The 20,694-nt window shown below is 39.0% G+C and overlaps 1 protein-coding gene across 5 annotated transcripts in view; it reads left to right on the plus strand.

Moving 5' to 3' along the window:
- PDE10A (phosphodiesterase 10A) overlaps nucleotides 1-20,694 on the plus strand; it is a 253,255-nt gene that overhangs the window by 147,601 nt on the left and 84,960 nt on the right. For 4 of the 5 annotated variants that reach the window (XM_074990261.1, XM_074990262.1, XM_074990264.1 and 1 more), the window contains one exon: nucleotides 8,691-8,719. In XM_074990261.1, coding sequence (XP_074846362.1) covers nucleotides 8,691-8,719 — 29 coding nt within the window. Of the gene's footprint in view, nucleotides 1-8,690; nucleotides 8,720-10,167; nucleotides 10,196-20,694 lie in introns of those variants that run through there. The other variant, XM_074990265.1, reaches the window with a different exon arrangement.

Here is a 20,694-nt window from a genome sequence, read left to right on the forward strand (position 1 = left end):
ATTTTTAATTGATGACCAATCTGCCTCGAGCGGCATGTCATTTTGGCATCTCAAGAGTGCAACGTTTATGGGTGGAGCTTAGACTACTACTACTTTTTCTTTCTTCCCCTTGCCTCTGGGGACAAAAAAAAAAAAACAAAAAACTCTCCTGACTCATACCCCAGAAGTCCCTATGATTTCCATAGAGTTGTGTGTGGTATAAATCAGTGCTAAATTTGATCTGACTGTTCGTATTGTTGTTTTCCCTGCTAAGGCTCCTGTTGAGCATACATACCAGATGTTAATCTGTGCACCTGAAACACATTCAGATACAGTAATGCATTGTTTTTTTCTGCACAGAGCAGAAGGCAATTCAACACCAAAGAGAATTGCAGTACTGTTGATACTAATGAGTTCTTTGCTACAATTGATTGGTCATCCTGTTGGATATCTCCTTACTATACTCAACAGATAAATTGTGGTTGAGATGCTGAAAGACTGCTTGTCGCCGTGGCTTTTTTCATTTATCACTCTAGTCTACCCACATGCAGCTGTGAGGCAGTGATCTCCTTTTGTAAAACAGAAGTTTACATCTGCAATTATGAAATATACACATCTGGCAGATGTCATTTTAAAAGCACAAAAATCAGGAAATTCCAAAATTAAGGTTCCCATTTACACAAAATATTATAAAACCAAAATATGCTTGGTAAGTAGCTTGATTTGTGCTGTATCTCCCAATATCGCTCATCCAGCCTCCATGGATTAGAAGAGCTGTTCGGACATCTTGCTTTCTTAACCATATCAATGCAAGTATTCCACTGCTCCATGACTTTCAGAACTCTCCAAAGATGAGATTGAAACCCTGCCACATTCTAAGGAGCTATATCAAGACCCTTACACCCAGCTTCAATGATGAGGCTCAATGGAGAGTCATGTGGAAGATTTCAGCCACTCAGAACAGCTTGTTGATCCTGTTGGAGAACTACCAGGTTTTGATAGGTGTCAGAAAGGCTAGTGCACATTGAATTGCATTTGGACATCTCATGGAAGATATGGACAAACAGTCTTTAAATGGAAAGTGAGGAAAACAGCTGTAAGTGACTGTGGTCACCGGCATAAATGATGGCACACATGAAGTCTGACGGCACCTCTCTGAGCCTTCAGCACACCTGTCTTAGCTGTAGGCCTTTCTCTGGGAGTCCACTGGCTCTGCACTCACCATCCCTGGACCTCCACTGCTAGTGGGAATAACCTTGTTCTCCAGACTGGAGCAACTCTCAGCCAACATAAAACAGGAGGGCTCACTGAGCACTGAACACAGAATCCAATCCAATCTGGGTCTCCTGGTCACCAGGAACTGGGGTCTCCATTCTGTCCTGTTCCTTGCAACAGCAACTCCTCCTCCTCCTCCTCCCTGTGTTGAGGCCGTAACACTCAGGGACACTGAGTACCACCCCCTCTGCATGCAAACCCCAAATCCCCCACTTCATCACAACTCTCCCTCCTTCGAGTCTCTGAACAAAATGTGATCTTTCAGCCAACTTAACATTGATTTGATACTTTGAAATTTAACTGTGTAACAGAAATGCTGCTTTCCCTTTTTTCAGTAGTTTGTTTAATGTGGTAATGTACTCTGTGGGTGGGTGGGTGGGTGGGTGGTTGACTGGACAGCTTGTAACTCTGTGATTCTACTGTATCTTCATGACCATCATGTACAATCTTTCCCTTCATTGCTCTAATCTCTTTCCTCTTCTGTCTTGCCATTTTTAGTTTGAACTGGAAGCTGTTCTGGACACATGTTGTCTTCAATTACCATGTTAAGAGCTGTGTACATTTGTGGTGCTATATGCGGAAATGTTGCTTATAATCGTGCATGCTAAGGCTGAGGCATTCTAAATTGTCAAATTATGAACCTCTTAAAACTGAGATCCTGTTACATGGGTTTTCCCGCACTATCCTGCAACCTTCCTTGCAGCATCATTAGTGCCTTTATATGATGAAGAGGATGATGTGGCTTTTTAAAAGTAAATTTATGAAATATTAAGGAGGAAAAGATTTTACAAGGCCTCTGCTTTAATGGGCTAGATAACAGCTTGGTTATATTCATTTCTTTTTGTAGCTGAGCAATTATCATTCCCTCCCTGCATGGTGTTAGCCCATAGACTTCCTATGTGATCTTGGGTAAGTAACTTAAACCCTTTATGCCTCAGTTTCCCATCTGTAATATGGGGATAATAGCACTTCCTTAGCTTGCTGTGGTATTTGAGGGTAAATACATTAGATTGTAAGATCTGTTGCTGGAAAGCCACATAAAACAGAGGGAGGGATAGCTCAGTGGTTTGCACATTGGCCTTCTAAACCCAGGGTTGTGAGTTCAGTCCTTAAGGAGGCCATTTAGGGGCTTGAGGCAAATAGATTAAAAAAAAATTGTCAGGGATTGTGCTTGCTCCTGCTGTGAGCAAAGGGGACTGGACTCAGTGACCTCTCAAGGTCCTTTCCAGTTCTGTGTGATATGTATGTAGAAAAGAGGCATTGCTATTAAAAGAATGTAGTAGTAGTACTGGATCTTCTTGTAGTGCCTGCATCTCCAACCTCTTTCTTTCACTTGACAGTTTATTCCTCCAGTTTGTTTTCTACCCCTTCAATTTTGATGTAATCAAGAACAGTGGGCTTGGATTAACAAAGAAATTTACTAGACTGCAGTTTCTAAGTGCCAGCCTCAGTGATGGAACTCTGCTTGAAGACTGACAGATGCCCAACTGCAAATTTTTAGAATGGCCAAGCCCACTTCTTGTTTCAGTTGTGCATTTTCAGTATTTTGGTAGAAACAGTTCCTCTAACTCCGGGGTCTGCAATCTCAGGCACATGTGCTAAGAGTGGCTCATGAGCCAATTTTCATCGGCATGGGAGGTGGGGGAACTCAGCCTCGCCCTTCATCCCCCATGCAGCTGGGAGCTTGCTCAAAGCCATGCTGCCTGCGGATTAACAAAAGATCAGCTAATGCTACCAACCACCACCTAAATGGTAAAGCTCTTCATTTTAATTTGTTTATTAATGAAGCGGTTATAAGTAGGACTGTGAGTGACTTCAGAAAGAATCACCGGCACTTGGACCGTACATAGGGGTCACAGGGTCAAATTTCAGCACTCTGCCTACGAAAGGTTGCAGATCTCTGCTCTACTAGTTGAAGGTGCTTAACAGAGCCTCTGTTAAAAGAACAGTGTAAGAGCTACTGCATTAATGTATACAGCATTGAGCAATGTGGCCTAGTTAATTATGAGTTTTGTCTCTTCAGAGCCAGGTGTGTGTGTGTGTGTGTTTCTTTCTGGGAATTAGCATCTCTATACAAATTGAACTGCAGAAGGAATGATTATCAGCTTTGTTTCTCTCAATAGCCAACCAGATTGTGGTAACATCCCAACAGACTCTCAAATCCGGATAACAGGACGTATGTACATTGCGTCTGCAACAGTTGATGACGTGACCAACTCATGCAGTGCAGGAAGTAAATTCCCTAGCTTCTTTCATGGGGCTTGGGTTAATGATGCCAGGTTGTCACAAAACATCTTAAATTATACCCTGATGGTACTGAATGAGCTAGAAATAAAGCTGATGCGCTCTCCAAAGCTCTGAGGGGTAGCCATATTAGTCTGTAGCTTCAAAAGTAACAAGCAGTCCATTAGCACCTTGGAGCCTAATAAATGAGCTTTCGTGGGTAAAACCCAATGCTTCAGATGAAACAAAACTGTTTGCAAAGAAAGATCAATGTGCTTGGTATGCCAAAATGAGAAACCACTCACTACAGAATGTGCAGGGGTTCCTCATGGCCTGCCATTTTAACAATTATCAATCTTGTCATTCAGTGTTTCCCAAACTTGAAATATTTGCATACCCCTTTTGAGACTTCAGCCTTGTTGGCATACCCCCTCTCCTAGTGCCATGTTAGTGCTTATCTCCTGATTTTCAGTAATTTATTTTCTGTCGCGCCCTGCTTCAAATCCTTTCACATAGTGTACCACAATTTGGGAAACACTGAATTAAATTCATATCCAAGTTATCAGCTGTTGAAACGGGCAATTCATGCTTTTCTGAATCATTAATTCAGGCCGTCTGTGGAATCAGGAGAGACCCCTGCACTGCCCATTGTTCCATTGGGTTCACACTTGAAATTTTTTCAACCTTAAAAGTTAGAGAATTTGTGTTAATTGAAAATTTGTAGTCTGGAGCACAAGAGCCTCTTTAAAAGTTAGTGCTGTTTTGGGAAACCAGTGGGAATTTATTGTTGTGTGACCCTTGCTTGAAACCTTGCACTCAGGTGAGTGAAGGAAAGACCAATTTTATAGACCATTGTTATTCTGTAGCATTGTATTAGTGACAATATACAGCAGTTGTTACAAGGGAAGATATTTCATTCTAAACCCTGTTTTTACAATGTTTGTAACTTTTTGGGGAAGCAAGTGAATGACTGATTTCTCCCCCACACCATATTAACCCAATGGTATATTTTTTGATGGAAAGTGGCAATAAAAGCCTTTTTTGTGTTCTTGTAACTCCAAAATTTGAACTTGCCATGGACTCTAACAAGGATGGACACAGTGGGTTTCTTGGACAAAACTTAGACAAAATGCCAGCATTATATCAAATTGTGGACTATGTGTGTTTAGTATTCCTCTTTCCATTAAGGGCTAAATTATGTCAGTTCTGCCTGTCTCCACTGACTAACTGAGGTCCATCCATACGAAAGGGCTGACTTCTGTCCTAAGCTTTTAACTCTGTTGAAAGGCAGGATTCATATACATGTTAAGATGCATGCATCTTTGTGCATTTAATTGTTTATCAATTTATTTGACTGTATCATAACCTAAAGGTACAGAGCTTCAGTTACAGGACAGGTATGTGTATGTGCTGTCTTCTAAATCGATACCAATATACAGACCAAGGGCATTCTTTTTAATAGCCACATCTTCTATTCTGTTATCAATCTGCAGTTGAATAAAACCATTAATGGATAGGGTATTCCACTAGAGATGTCTGCTGTAGTCACTGCATGAAAATGATTCACAAAAGACTGCTTTATATTATACTGCTTTGTATTAGATTTACAGAATAGTTTAGGTGCAACACATCAGACGGGGACTGACAAATATTCCACGTGCTTCCTCCAAAACTGAATGTCTCTGGGCATTATATTTCCCTATATTACAATACAAAACAAAGCAAAACTTTATGTATGTCAGATCCTCCAGGTCACATCTCTTCTTTTACTCCCGTAAAAAGATACCTTCTTTTTTAAAAGCTGTAGGGACTTCAACTTAGTTCTGAATGTAGCAACAAAGCATCCCTTTATAGCTCTTTACTGTCATTTGTCCTCTTAAAATAGGTTTCCTATTCCTGATCAATTCAGTGCACAAAATCCTGAGCTTTTAAGCTTATTTTAAAAATTCTCAGTAGCATCTCTCCCACACATCTAAAATTATCCATATTTTATTTCAGCTCAAAGCACCATTAGTCACAGAGGCAGAGAAGTTTTTGATGTAAGCTGGATGTGTCCAGGTGCTCATTACAAGAACCGAGCCCCTAGGATGCTGTAACTTATTCCGGAGCTAGAGTAAAATTAGGAGGCATTTGTCCCACCCACCCTCTGCTTGAGCCATACGGATCTTGGATTGAGAATTAAGCCCAGTTTATTACAGAACCCTTTGTAATTATATGGATTGGGGATTGTTTTGCCTCAATGACTCTTTATCTGGAACAACGTGTTTTCCCTATGGAGTCTCAGAGTTGGAATTTTAATGTACCAGCATGTTCAGCTGATAGTGATCAGCAAAGAAGGTTCTCCTGTAGTTCAGTTTCGAGGAACTGAAACTCTGCATATTAAACACAGTGGTTCGAGTTCCACTTGGGACAGTGGTTCAAGTTCTATTGTAGGTCATGAAAACTTGCTGACGTTGGACGTGTTCCAAAGTCTGTTGAAGACAGTGGAAAGAATGTATTGAGTTCAGTGAACTGTGGAACAGGGCATTTATGAATACTGAATACTTTGTCTTTGCTTTTAAGACCCCTGATGCTGAAACCCTGCCCTGTCACCTCTTGCTTAACATTTAGCCTTCAGCCTCTGCTTTCCCTCAGACACCATTGTGCTTTTCTGAGTGCTATCACTGGAAGGAGCACAGAGGAAAACTCTGCAACCCCACTGCATTGTCTTTCTTTAAATTCCACCTTAAGACTCACCATTGTGATGCATGCTCCTCCTTCCCTCCAAAAGAAAAAAGATGTTGGCTAGGATGCTAGTGTGTTATGACAGCAGCTTATTACTCCATTGATACCTTGTGTGCATCATCACTGCCTCCCCATCTGTTTGTATCCACTTATTGATAAGCTTAAATTGCAAGTTCTTTGGTACAGGGACTGTCTTTTCATGTTGTGTGTACTGTAGCTAGCATTAATGAGGTCCAAACCTTGACTGGCCCCCTTTACATGCTTCCTTACTACAAAATATAAACAATAATAATAGAATTAACTGTGAACTGGAAGATCTCAAAAAGTCTGGTACACATATACCAAAACCTTGCACAACATATTTACAGGAAGAATGAAATACTGTTTCACGTGAAGCACATTATATACCTAAAAATTATGTAGCTCAGAGTGGGGTGTGAAATCACGATGTCACGGTGAAGGTGCACAGGATGATGCAGCCATGGATTGGTAATAGAAGTCTGATCAGGCTGCAAATAACTTCATAGACTTCTTGTTATGCAGTAGATTTTAGGTTTCTGGCATTTGGTTAATCCGAGTTCTAAGTATCATTTGATGTTTTAGTGAGAATTATATTTTGAAAATGCTACAAAATCTGATCCAGCCAGGGAAGATATCTACTATCTTTTAATATAGATTTCAGTATACAATCAGTATGTCATATTGCAAATTGCATGGGGTCCACTGATAGATATTTAACTAGACTTATTAAAAAGGTTTAGCTGGACATGTCTGTGTGCATAGAATTTTCTTTCTTAAGGTTTATTTTTTGGAGCTAAGGTAAGGCATAATGCTAATTAAGAAACATGGAAATCTCTTATTTTACTTGGCATCCTTCAAATAAATTTGGGGAGATAAACATACTTAGGCCATTTCTACACAGGCCACTTTCTCTGAAAGTGGCATGGTAATACATGGCCCGAAATATGCTAATGAGGCACAGATGCAAATTCCCTGTGCCTCATTAGCATACGGTCACGTGATTTGGAGTCCGGAAGACCGTTCTTCCAGACTCCAAAACGCCGTTTAGAAGCGCGGCCCCGGGGGAGCTTCTGGAAGGAAGTCCTTCTTCCGGACGCCCCTTCTTCCCGAAAATTTTTGGGAAGAAGGGGCCTCTGGAAGAAGGACTTCCTTCCGGAAGCTCCCCTGGGGCCACGCTTCTAAACGGCGTTTTGGAGTCTGGAAGAACGGTCTTCTGGACTCCAAATCACGTGGCCGTATGCTAATGAGCCACAGGGAATTTGCATACGCACCTTATTATCATCTTTCAGGCCGTGTATTACCATGCCACTTTCAGAGAAAGTGGCCCGTGTAGAAACAGCCTCTGTGATACCAGATTTTCCTTGTAAATTTTTTCTAGATCTGTTTGTCACATAAACTTTCAAAAAAAGTTCCTTTGATAGTGGGTGTGAGGCAGTGAACCTTGTTCAGGGAAACAAAGTGTGTCCAAATAAAGGAATTTGTGATTGTGCTGGAGTATTGCTATAACCACATTTGGCAGAGGTTACAGTGTTTTGAAAATCCACACATACGCAAATACACGCAAGTATGTATAAATAAGGTCTCCAATAATGAGGATATGACCTCTTTTATATGATGAAATCCATTTGTGATTTGATGTCCAAAAAGTAATAGTTTATTTTGTGGGATCAAAAATAGAAAGGTACAGATTGTTCCATGTTTTCTTGTAAGCAGAAGACTGCATGAGGCTGTAGGTTCATAACCACATTGTTATGGTAGAAGTCTCCTACTGTATGATCACTTTCCCTTTCTTTGCTTTCCGAAACGTCTTACCATGCCTTTAAAGATGTGCTGTGTCGCTGTGTATCTAGCTTTACAGTTTTAAATGTAGACTTCAAAAATATACATTACAATCTGTATGTATTCTGAAAATAAAGACATAATTAAATATATTTCTGTACTGTGTGCTTTTTTTCAATGTTATATCAAAAGCGTCATCAATGTGCTCTTGGTAACTAAGGCTTGCTCCTGCATCCAGACAAGTAAATGGGGGAATTGTCATTAGCTTCAGGTTAAGCAGAATAGAGCCCTCAGTTTCTAGGATTGTATGTTTGGGATCTGGTGGCAACTCACTTTCCCAGCTTGTCTAATAGAACCCTAATTTAAGTGTAAGGACACCTATCAGACCTCATCCCTTTTTTCAGACTATTGCTGTGGTTCTAGGTGTGAAATTGTATATTTCCTTAATTATGTGCAAGCTACTTGAATATTTTAATAACTCCTATTAATTGGATTTCAAATACAGAAGGGATGGTTGCCTTTTTAAAGCTTCACTTTAAATATATATCCATAAAAACAGCATTTCAACCAAAATAATGAACAATAATCAGAGCAAATGTACAGAAGTTGCTAGAAGATCATTGTCTTGTTCTACATGTATTCTAGAACTTTTCCAGAGTGCCTAATTGTTTGCTTTTTTTCCTTCACAGATGAGTCGACTCCTAAGGAAGTCAGCCGGGTAAGTATTGCTTATGGTGTGTCTCCATACCCTATTAGAAAAAAGAAGGGTGCCTGTGGCGTACTGTTCACTTGAGAGAACTTTCAGTCTCTGGTCAAGATTGTGTTCTACTCCCTGAGTGAGCCAGATCTCCAGAGCAATGTGTCTGACAACTTGGACAGCAATTAAAAAACAAAATCCTAGCGTACAAAACATTTGATTAGCTTTAAATGGGTGAATTGCACTTCTTTTCATTAGCAAATTAGGGAGGATATACATGAGCTACTGACATGAGCCCATATGAACAAGGCTGCTTAAATCAAAACAGGAAATTCATAGCAACTTTGAACTTCCTGACAAGTTGCTAATATGACTACCCACTATTTAAGCAGTATTACTACCATGAGAAATGGCATGCATGATACTATTGAAGAGGAAACAAGGCAAGGATTATGTCCTATATAATTATGTCCTTTGAGATATGGTAGCGTACAGAAGAACTAAATACGTTGACATGAAATACTTTGCAATCTGTTGAATGAAAATTTGAATGACACAGCTTCAGTGTTTGAGAATTATATATTTCTTTCTGACTCTGTTTATTTCAGAGATAACCATAGTGAACAAATTGTTGATGTTGAATGAGTTACCATAATCTACCATGTAGTATCTTGTGGTAACAAGGCGGTGATGTGTTTCTCCTCCCATGTTATACAGGTTGAACCTCTCTCGTCCGGCACCCTTGGGACCTGACCGGCGCCGGACGAGAGAAATTTCTGAACAACCGGAGGTCAATATTTTCTAGCACATTACCAGCACTTCCACTGCTTACTGGGCTCTTAGAAGACATTTAAGGGTAAATTAGAAGTAAATAACAGTACAGAACACTGAAAGCCAGAACTGGTGGCTGGGAATAAACTTTATGGGACCATGGGAAACTTGACCACACCCATGATAAGTGGTCATCTGGCTAACTACAGTCATGCTGGATTACAGAGTTTGCCGGATGCGAGAGTTCCAGATTAGAGAGGTTCAACCTGTACTTTGATATTTTCGATAATTCTGCTGCTCTATTTTTTGCCTTCATAGCCTTCTATCTGCTGCACATACTAAAAGTTGCTGCCTTTTTTATTCCTTCTAAAAACAGTTCTCTGCCCTTCCATTCATTACTGTTGACTCTCTTTCACCAGTGACATTATCAAGTCTATCTTGTATCGTTAGCTAGTCATAGATATTATCATGCCAGGAAGCGACATCACCAGACTTTCTACACTTTGCTAATGAGTGATGGTTTTACTTGATGTATCAGACCTAGCTGAAGAAACGTGTTCTTCAGTGCTCTCTTCTTTCACAGCTATTGATGCTTTCCTCAAGGCAGGTGAGGTGGGGGTGGGAAAGGGAACGGAACATCAGCACAATGACTATCAATCTTCTGTGAACTTAGAAGAAGTTAAAGATGGAGACCTTTATTGGTAATCAACTTCAGCATGTCTTTGGGTAAAAATATTTCTTTACAATTTTTCCTCAAGATTTACAAACATTATTTTATTTTGCTCATTCTTCATAGTATCGTAGGGCTGGAAGGGACCTTCAGAGGTCATCCAATCCATTCCCCTGTATTTTTTATCTAGATTACTCCTGACAGGTGTTTGTCTAACTTGCTCTTAAATATCTCCACTGATGGAGATTCCACAACCTCCCTACACAACTTATTCAATTGGTTAATCACCAAGACAGTATCAGAAGTTACCAGACAAGACTTCAACATAGAAAAACAAAATCTAGGATAGCAGTTTTATTTCTTTACGTGGAATTTAAGCACGAACTGCACTTAAAGGCAAAACCAGCAGTGATCAGTTTGTTTAAGCATATTTTCATTACATTTATCATCCAAAACTTTTAGCATATCCTTTTGTGATGTAGAAGTAATGATCAAATAAACTTTTACAAAATTTTCTGCACAGAAAGGTGTATTAATCTTTTAAATGGCTGGAAATGTAAAATAAAGTCAGTCTGTCCGCATTTCTTGAATATTGCAAAGATCAGACGTGATTGACGTGATTTGATTTTGACACAGAGGAACTGGTTGCGAATTTGAAAGCAGAAGGCAGCTTGGGTGGAAAGTGATCATGAAATGGTGGCATTCATGATTCTAAGGAATGGTAGGAGGGAGAAAAACAAAATAAAGATAATTGATTTCAAGACAGCAGACTTAAGAAAACAGAGTTAGTAGGCAAAATCTCATGGGAAGCCAGTCCAAGAGGAGAAGTAATGAAAGGGAGCAGTTTTTTAAAGAAACATTTTAAGGGCACAAGAGCAAAGTATTCCACTGTATAGAAAACAAGCTTTATGGCAAGAGACCATGCTTCAGTGATCTAAAAATAATAATAATAATAAAAGGAAATTTTCCCCCAAAAATGGGAAGTATGTCAAATTACAAATGATGTATATAAACAGGTAACCCAAGTATGTAGGGGCAAAACTGGGAAGACCAACGCACAAAATGAGCTCAAACTAGTCGGACACATAAAGGGTAACAAGAAAACATTCTATAAATATATTAGAAGCAAGAGGAAGATGAAGGACAGGGAAGTTCCCATTATTCAAAGAGGAGAGAGAAGCAATTACAGAAAATGTGGATATGGCAGAGATTGGCTTAATGATGTCTTTGATTCAGTTTTCACCAAGGTGGTTGGTGACAATTGGATGCCTAACACTGAATGCCAGTGAAAATGGGTATGATCAAAAGCTAAAATAGGGAAAGAGAATCTTAAATTACTTAGACAAGTTATATGTCTTCAGTTTACCACTGGCTGATGAAATGCATCCTACAGTGCTCAAGGAGCTGACTGGGGAGTTATCAGCCATTAGATATTCTTTTTGAAAAGTCAAGGAATGCAGGAGCAATTCCAGAAGATTGGAAAAGAGCACATCTGAGCTATATCTGCATGGCCCCAGTCTTCGGCCCCACTGCCGGCAGAGCTATGCAAAGCCGGTTTCTGGAAACTGCTTCTCATTTGCCTACTATAAAAAAGGAAATAAGGACATCTTAGGAAACTACAGATCAGTCATCTTAACTTCTGTATCAGGAAGGATAATGGAGCAAATAATCAAGGAATCAATTTGTAAGCATTTAGAGTGTAATAAGTAATAATATACATTTGTAAAGAACAAATCATGTCAAACCAACGTGGTCACTTCTCTTTGAGAGGGTAACAAGCCTTGAGGATGGGGGAAAGCAGTAGAAGTGGTATATTTAGACTTTAGTGAAGCTTTTGATACAGACTCCCATGACTTTCTGATAAACATAGTGAGGAAATATAACGAAATGGAACTACTATAAGATGGGTGCATAATTGCTTGGATAACCATTTCAAGAGGGTAATGTTCAGTGGTTCATAGTCATGCTGGAATGGTGTAATGCATGGGGTTCCAAAGGGATCTGGGTCCATTTCTGTTCAATATGTTTATCAATTATTTAGAATTTTGGCATAGAGAGTATGCTGATACAATTTGTGGTAATACCAAGCTGGGAGGGGTTGCAAGTACTTTGGAGGATGGGATTATAACTCAAAATGATTAGGACAATTTGAAGCAATGGTCTGAAGTAAATGGATTGAAATTCAGTATGGACAAATGCAAAGTGTTGCACTTAGTGAAGAACAATCATATGCACACATATAAGACGATTGCCTAGGAAGGAGCACTGTGGAGTTTTATAGTACTCTGACACACAAACTGAACCTGAGGCTGCACTGTAACGCTACTGCAAAAACAAACAAATGTTATTGTGGGATTTATTAGCAGGAGTGTTATAAGTAAGGACTGTATTTCATGCTGTTTAGGCCTGAGCTGGACTGTTGTGTCCAGTCCGGGGCACCAGATTTCAGGAAGATGTGGGAAAGTTGGGAAAAGAAAACCTAGAGATAACAGAAATGATTTATATTCTAAAAAATATGACCGATGAGGGAAGATTATAAGATTTGGGTTCGTTTAGTTTAGCAAGAAAAGATTGAGAAGGGGCGTAATAGTTTTCAGTCACCTAAAAAGTTGTTAGAAGCAGGAGGGATAAAAATTATTCTCAAGCTTCGATGATATGACAAGAAGTGATGGGCTTAAATTGCGGAGTGGGAGGCTTAGGTTGAACATTAGGAAAAACTTCTGAACTGTCAGGCTGTTTGGGCTCTGGAAAAAATTTTTTATGGAGGTCATGGAATCTCCATTATTGGAGATTTTTAAGAACAGGTTTGATAAACACATGCCAGGGACGGTCTAGCTATGCTTGTTTCTGCCATGAGTGAATGGTACTGGACTTGCTTACCTCTTGGGGTCACTTCCGATCCGATGATTTTCTATTTCTGTGATTATAATCCTTATAAACAATCAGGCAACATGAAATAAAAGTTAGACAAGGGAGAGGGAAAAAATTGCATAGTCTTAGTTACTTTTGTGACATTATCCTGGTATTTGTTATTAACATAAATAATTATGCATATGCATATTAATTACTCTTGAACTAGTCCAGGATCATCAATGTCTGAATCAAGACTAACCTTTCAAGTTTCAGTTTCACACTTTGGGTTGCATTGCACATCTACAGTTTTTGTCTTCATGGTAGTCTGAGTTCCTAAGGGGATGAGTGTGGTAGAAACTTTTCACCAAGATATATGTGAAATCTGGGGGTGACATGCATGTAGTTAGGTTCAAAAAATTAACTACTGAGTGCAAATTGTGTATTGTAATCTTGAAACACCATATCTTGGTTAGGAAAGAAAGAAAAACTTTATACAATTTATCTTTTTCCATGAAGACACTTACAGAACTGTTGGTCACAGCAAAATATATAATATATATACACACACACACAGACCAGAAAGACATTTCTGTGCCCAGAGCCCTAAAGTATTGTACTTAGAGGAGTAACTCAACCAATTATCCTCACTCTGCTGCTAATTTTATGGGTTATAATTACTCATTGATATGAGAGAGACTGAACAAATGGTGGATTGTTTGGCCCAATTGCCACAGTTCTTCAGGGGTTGTTTTACCAGTCCCATAACTCAACATTAACTCACTATCACAATTTCCAAATACATCCCACAAATCAATAAAAAAACTACAAAAATTTCCCAGTATAACCCACACTCTCAGGGCAATGGACATTCCTTGGAGAAAAATCAACCAACCAACCACACAGCAATAAAACCAGCACACCCAGTAACTTCAAATACACACAGCTGCATATAGCTCTCATTTGCCACCCACGGAAGTCTCCCAGCGCAGGTAACACGTTCACGCGGGTCATTGGTATAAGTTGTCATAGAGCTGCTTGGACATGGAGTCTAGAAACTTCTACTCCTACCACTTTGGCTGAGTGGCTGCCACTACTATGGAGAGAATTATGCCAACATTCACTTGGTTGGTCGGTATATACATAAGATGTCGATTAGTTAAAATGACTGTGATGTGGTAAGGGTGACCAGTGAGGGGGTTGTTTTACTGTGTATTTTTGATCCAAATCATAAAAAAGAAGAAACACTGCCTCCACTCAGACCAACCTGAACCTGACTGTCGTTTGCTGTATTTACCATATAAAAGCATAAACTTCACTGGTAAAGCCAAAGGCATCGTCTGTGTGCCTGCACATGTTTATGTAATTCTGAGTATAAAACTTTCTCATTAGTTGCCAGCAAAACACCCTGTCTAAAGGGAGAAATTCATGTGTTTTTAGTTTTGCTAGTATATGGAAAATCAAAATCTATTTCTGAATAAATAACTTCTCAAGACTAGAGATGTTTTATTAGCTGTAGTTTTTATGTCTCCTAATGCAGGGACTCAGCGAGTCTGGGCATTACTCATTAGGTTAGCCTTACTAATTGCACAGCAATACAGATACCTTAAGCATTCCCTACCTTCCTTCCTCCTTGCTTAGAATTCACACTCCGTTTGTGAGTCTGCTGCACTACCACATTCTTATTACAGGTGAAATCTTTGAAAGGTGAAGCTGTGTAAACTAGTTAGAAGATACAGGTAACACCACTGTAGATTGTAAATTTAGTAGCCTATGGACTACCACTTACATAGTCTTCATTATCAAAAACATTTTAGTATTAGTGGAAGAGTTTATCCAGGCCAGCTACTTCCTGTTATAGTAAATAAAATTTACAAGTAAGGACACTAATTTTGTTTCTCGGTAATAGTCATGTGTCTGGACATTGCTTATGGGAAGTCATAATCACTAGGCTGATTGCCAAAGTGGCAGCTTGTTCCCAAAATGAAGTGATGGAGCTGCAGGTAGCAATCTGCACACCAATTTAGTTCCCCCACCCTAAGGGAAAGGAATGTGTGGGGGAAAACAATACTTTCACCCGGCTGCCCCATCAATGTTCTGTTAAACCAATTTCTCCTCCTTCAATCCAGCGCTGAGCCTAACACTTCCTGTCTTATTCACCAGTTGGCTCCCCTGCCAACCCAACACAGACCCTTCCAGTTTGACCTTCTCAGATCCTTGGCAGCTCAAGAAACAGCCTCCCATACACTCACTCTCCTCTTCCTACTTAAAATTTCCAGAGCTTAGAATATCTCCTCTATGTACACTCAACCCTGGGAAAGGAAGTGGTCTCAGACTTCTTTTCCCTACACTTTAGCAGTGGCTTCCAGCTTGGTACATTTTAATTTTTCAAAATGTTTCAAGAAAAAGCTTTTGTCAGTATCACAGGCAATTTGTTATAAGCAAAGAAATAAATGAAATCTATTTTATTGCAGGGTATAAATGAACTTATAGACAGAAAATTGTTAAATTATTCTAGGTTCTAAAATGGAAATTTTCTTTTTCCTAACACAATCATTTTTGTTTACGCCATGTGACGTGAAAAACTCACTTTAAAATGAAATAATCAGACTTGTTTGTTCTGCCATCGGTGTGCTTCAGTACTCTCTTGTGCACTTAAAAGTGGCTGTTCAAAAGTAGAAAAAATCAAAACCTTCCTTATTTTGGGAGAATAGTTTTTGCAACTGAAAAATCTGAATTGTCCACCCCTACACACACTTTTTTCTTTTTATTCCTTTCTGTCACTAAATTCAATACATTAAGTGATGTCTGAGGGGTTTTTCTTTTTTCTTCTTTCATTTCTTTTTCTTCTTTTTTCCATGCTGTAGCTTTTCAAAATTGACTCAACTTTTTCAAAAGTGAGAATGGAAAAATGAAGCATAACGTCCTCCAGCATTTCAAAAGTTAGTGACAAAATGTTGGGGGGAAAAAAAAGAGAACTCCGGAGTTGGTTTTATTTTTCATTTCTGTACTTTTTCAAAAGCTAAATACATTTTGAAAAGTCAAAGAATAGCAAAAGAAAAAAGTGAAAATGAAACAAACTCCTGGACATAATTTGATTCCTTTTCATTGGCAAAAGGTTTTAAAAGGGTTACAAGTGAAAGGAACAAAATCTTAAAAACTTGAAATAAAAAAAAAATATTTAGAACCTGGCAAAATAGAAACAACAAAGTAAAATTCTTTCCATTTTTCAACCAACTTGGGTTCAGAAATCTCAGGTAAAACTTATGTTTCCTTGATATAAATATTGCCCCCACAAAAAGTGGAGTCATTTTGCCAAGGGTTTTCTGATCACAGTGAGCAATTATCTCCATCAAGAATGCAAGCATAATGATCTCAAAATATTTCATAAATACCTCTGTTCAAACTTTGATTCCAAGAACTTTTTGTCCTGCATGTTATCACTTGAATTTTCTTACAATTCTGAAAAATCATTGTGTCTGTAACATGTGGCAAGTACATTTTTTGACACTCCTATGAACAAATGTTGAGAACCTGTATGGAAATGCTGTTTGATTCTGTTCACTTAGGCTACATCTACAGAGCAGTCCACTTTCAGAAGCGAAATGCAAATGCGTGAGATCGGAAATGCAGGTGAGGTGTGGATTTACATATTTCATGCCTCATTTGCATATTCTCATGCAGGCAGAAGCAAAAACAGCCATGTAGATGGGGTTCTTTCAAAAATAAATCTCATTTTCGAAAGAACCAGTCTTCAGATTTTGTTTCCAGAAGAAGTGTTCTTTAAAAAAAGGGGTTTGTTTTTGAAGGAACCCTGTCAACATGGCTGGTTTTGCTTCCAGAAAAGGCTCTTCTGGAAGTGAGATCGCACAACAATATGCAAATGAGGCACAACATATGTGAATCTGCACCACATCTGCATTTCCGATCTTGTTCATTTGAATTACGCTTCTGAAAGTGAACTGCAGTGTACACACAGCCTGGCTGTGAAGATGTCATCTTGTTAACTGCATCCCAGGTATGACAGAGATGGCTGAAAAACAGAAAAATAGTTTTTCGTAGTTGTTTCTGTTTGGCAGGGCTCAAAGTGAAACAATGTTTTGTTTTCTCTGAAAATGTCAGGTTTTTGTCATTTCTGTTCCTCTCACCTCTCCCTTTGTAAAAGCTTTTTGTCACTGAATACAGTATAAAATGATGATGGTGTCCAGGAGCTCTGCCTCATGTTTCATTTTTTTATTCCCATTTTCTCCTTTCCTAGGTACAGTAGAGTGGAGTCTGACTATCAGGGCAGAGGGTCTTGGAACAGAGTTTCTGGATGAAACATCCAGAATCAGCCTAGTGGAGATAGCGTAGGTTAAGCTTCATATTGCGCTGTCACTTTACCTCCTCAGAAAAGAACTACTATAGGAAGAAGAGTGAGTCTGGGCCTTAATCTTGCAAGTATGTTGTGTGCTAGAATGAATTTAAGGATTCATTCCGTTCACAATATTAGCAGAATGGTCTTTGTGAATTAGAGAGGTATCTGTCTTGTACATCTCCCAAAACGGGGGTAAAGTCCATAATTCTTCTTCACCTAGACATTAGAAACAGCGTTAGAGAAACATTAAAAATGGACAATGTCCTGTTTGGCAGTGAGGTAGACTGGTGAGATAAGTTAGGAGACACAGTCCAGTTAAGAGATCTTCAACAGCGGTGCCAAACTTCTTGGCATGGAAAAACTTCTGGCAGTTCAGAAAGTGAAGGGCATGGCCTTTGAAGCAGCTTCATGCAGTATGTCTACCCTGAAAGTGGCTGGTTCTCACCACTCTCTTTCCGCTTTAGCAACTACATGAAAGGGACTGTGTTCTCTTTCCTCAGTCCAGGTAGACAGATGTGCAGGAAAGGGAGACTACAGGATGTCACTTGTGTGGTAGATGGGACTGGTGCAGAGCTGGCGCATGTGTGCAGACTGGGGGGTTAACATGCCAAGTAGCTGTTCATTATGGCCAGGATCTTATCCTGTTACACTGCTTCCTTTTCCCATGGTGCCTGTGTGCCATGTTGTGACTCAGAACCTTCCCCTTGAATGAAAATGCTCAGTGTGCCTGATAGGATCACAGTGAAACTATCTCTGGTTCATTTCAAACAATGGCTTATTTTTCATTCCACTTCTGCTTGTACAGTACCTGTGTGAAGCAGCATTTTAGCAGGCCTGTTTGGTTTGTGAATTGTGGTGGTCCCAGTAGCAATTAACTTTGCTGGAGTTTACCATATGAACACCATGAAATTATTACCGAGCAAGCGACTACCTCATTTACAGTACTTTATTCTTGGAAATGGCAGTAACACTTTAATCCTCTCCTTCCATGTTTTTGGATGTAAGGCTTTTGGCAGCTGCCTTGGCAACGGGTAACACCCTTGCACGATGTGCCACTGAAAGTTACAGAATTAGCATCTTTTCAGTTTATAATTGCATAACTTCTGTGTCACATTTAAATAAAGTGTTTTTTTTTCTCTTTCATATCTCCCTGCCACAGGGTGTTCATTATTCAGTCCCCACACCATTTCTCTTTTGATCATAGGATTTAAACATTTTCACAGTACACCATTCATTTTGGTTCGGTCTCCTTCAGAAAATAATGTATATATTATGGCACCCACCCCTTCAGAGGAAGATGCTTGCAATGTCACAAAGTTGGGACAGAGAAGAACGCATGTGGATGTTGATGATAGTAATAAGAGACTAGCTAAAAGGACACATAAGCAGTATGGAGGTGGAAAATGGTTGGACCACATTTTTTAACTGTGTTCATGATGTCTTTTGGAGTGTTTTATGGGTCAGGCATCCACAGGGTCTGTTAACAGGGAATGTGAAAATTATTAAAGCACATTTAAATAAATGCCCTTCCAAATTAAAATGTAAAAGTTAATTGACTTCATCAAATGTTTTTCTCAATGCTGTTGTTGGGATAAGTCGTAAAACCATTATTACCCTTGCAGTGACTATCAGGTTTTATAAAATATATTTGTCTTTTCTCTTCCACATAATCAAAGTGTTCTCTCTTTATATTCCAGTCAGTGCCTCCTTTACTCCATTATAAATAATTTTAATGTTTGCTTTGAGGGAATCTGTCTCAATATTGACACATACCAGTGGAGGAAAAAGTTAGTTAGGGACTGGATGCCAGTGACTAGTGACCATGTGCCAAGCAGATGATGATCAGAGGACAGTGTGTTCTATCTTTTTAAGAGAAGTGCTAAAAATCAGCAATATAAACAAGCAGAGAACTGGATGCCTTCAAAATTTGTGAGCCCTGTTCGTGTAGTACTAGAGCTTTTGCATCCTTTACCTTAATAGGGCCTGTCCTGCCAGCTGTCAATTCACATGTTTCTCTCCTTTTGACTTTGTCATGAGCAGCATTTGATGCAGGAACAAACAATTCATGAATATCTGTGCAAGGTGTTACAAAAAGTTAAGGTTTATTTACTCAGCAAGTTATAACCCATGTCCTCTTCAGTCAAAACAAGAAGACTAGATGTCAGACAAACACATGTAGCAGCTGTTTTCTCTCAGACTATGTACAAGCATTAAAATTCATCACAGCAGAGCCAGTTTTTTATAGCTTCGTGCTTTCCAATGTCCAAACTTAAACAAAACTTCTCATGCAAGCCAACCCTTGATTTTTGGGTCAATGAGATTTCTTTATTCTGCTTGTCTTCAACCTACCCCTTTGAAAGCTTGGTGGATTCTTTAAACCTGTTTATTGTTTATCTCTGTACTTTTATTTTTGAATCCAAGCGCATGATATCCCACTGCTCTGTGCTTCTGCCCTCAAGAATCACACTTTTTATTTAATGGAATTTCATGACCTTCCATGGCTTTATGGGGTATGAAATTGTGCCCCATATTTCAGTCATCCACAGGCATGATTTAACTATTTTCTTGGTGCCATTGCACTATAACTAAGATGTGTCACTATAACGGATGACTGAAAATGGGAATATCAGTTTTCATATATGAAGGAGGTAGTTATCACTGCAAAACTGGGCAGCTCTTTGAAAGCACCCAGTAGGCTGAGGTTAACAAAAATGTTTTTACTTATATTTCTTTTCTAATATTTTTAAAAGTAAGTAACAAAGGAAGAAGGGAAAAGAGAATGCATTTGTTTACTAACAGCAAGTGGTCACACAATTCTTGATTTTTTTTTTTAACTATGATAAATCGACAACCTGGAAAATTCTGCCATGAAGAGCAATAATGGTGTGGTTAGTGCATGACTCATATGTAAGGAGAGCCCAGTAAATTCATGCAGCACACCTTCCTATCCTAATTATCTTACTTTTTTTTATAAAACCACTGTGCTCCTTCAAATGAAGGGAAGCCTATGCACTTAAACAAAATACATCAAATAATGTCTAATTGCCTTTAATTTTGTTTCAAAATTGGCTAATAAACAATAGGGAGAGGTGCAGTGTTTTAGCTGTGGAAGCTGAAATCTTTTAATTTTGAACAAACCAGATACAACACAACAGCGGCATTGCAAACTTCCCTGTGTAAACACCATCAGTGTTCCTCAATCCTGACCTGGACTGAATTACATCCAGACAAAATATTATTCTATCCCCAGATGGCTCAGTTTGTCCATTGATGGTTCTCTGTTTCAGTTCTGACGATCTTGTCAAAGTAATGTAAGTCTGTGTTGGCTGGAAATCATCATGAAATTGT

This window comes from Carettochelys insculpta, chromosome 3 (genome assembly GCF_033958435.1).
Source record: "Carettochelys insculpta isolate YL-2023 chromosome 3, ASM3395843v1, whole genome shotgun sequence".
Taxonomy (NCBI): Eukaryota; Metazoa; Chordata; order Testudines; family Carettochelyidae; genus Carettochelys; species Carettochelys insculpta.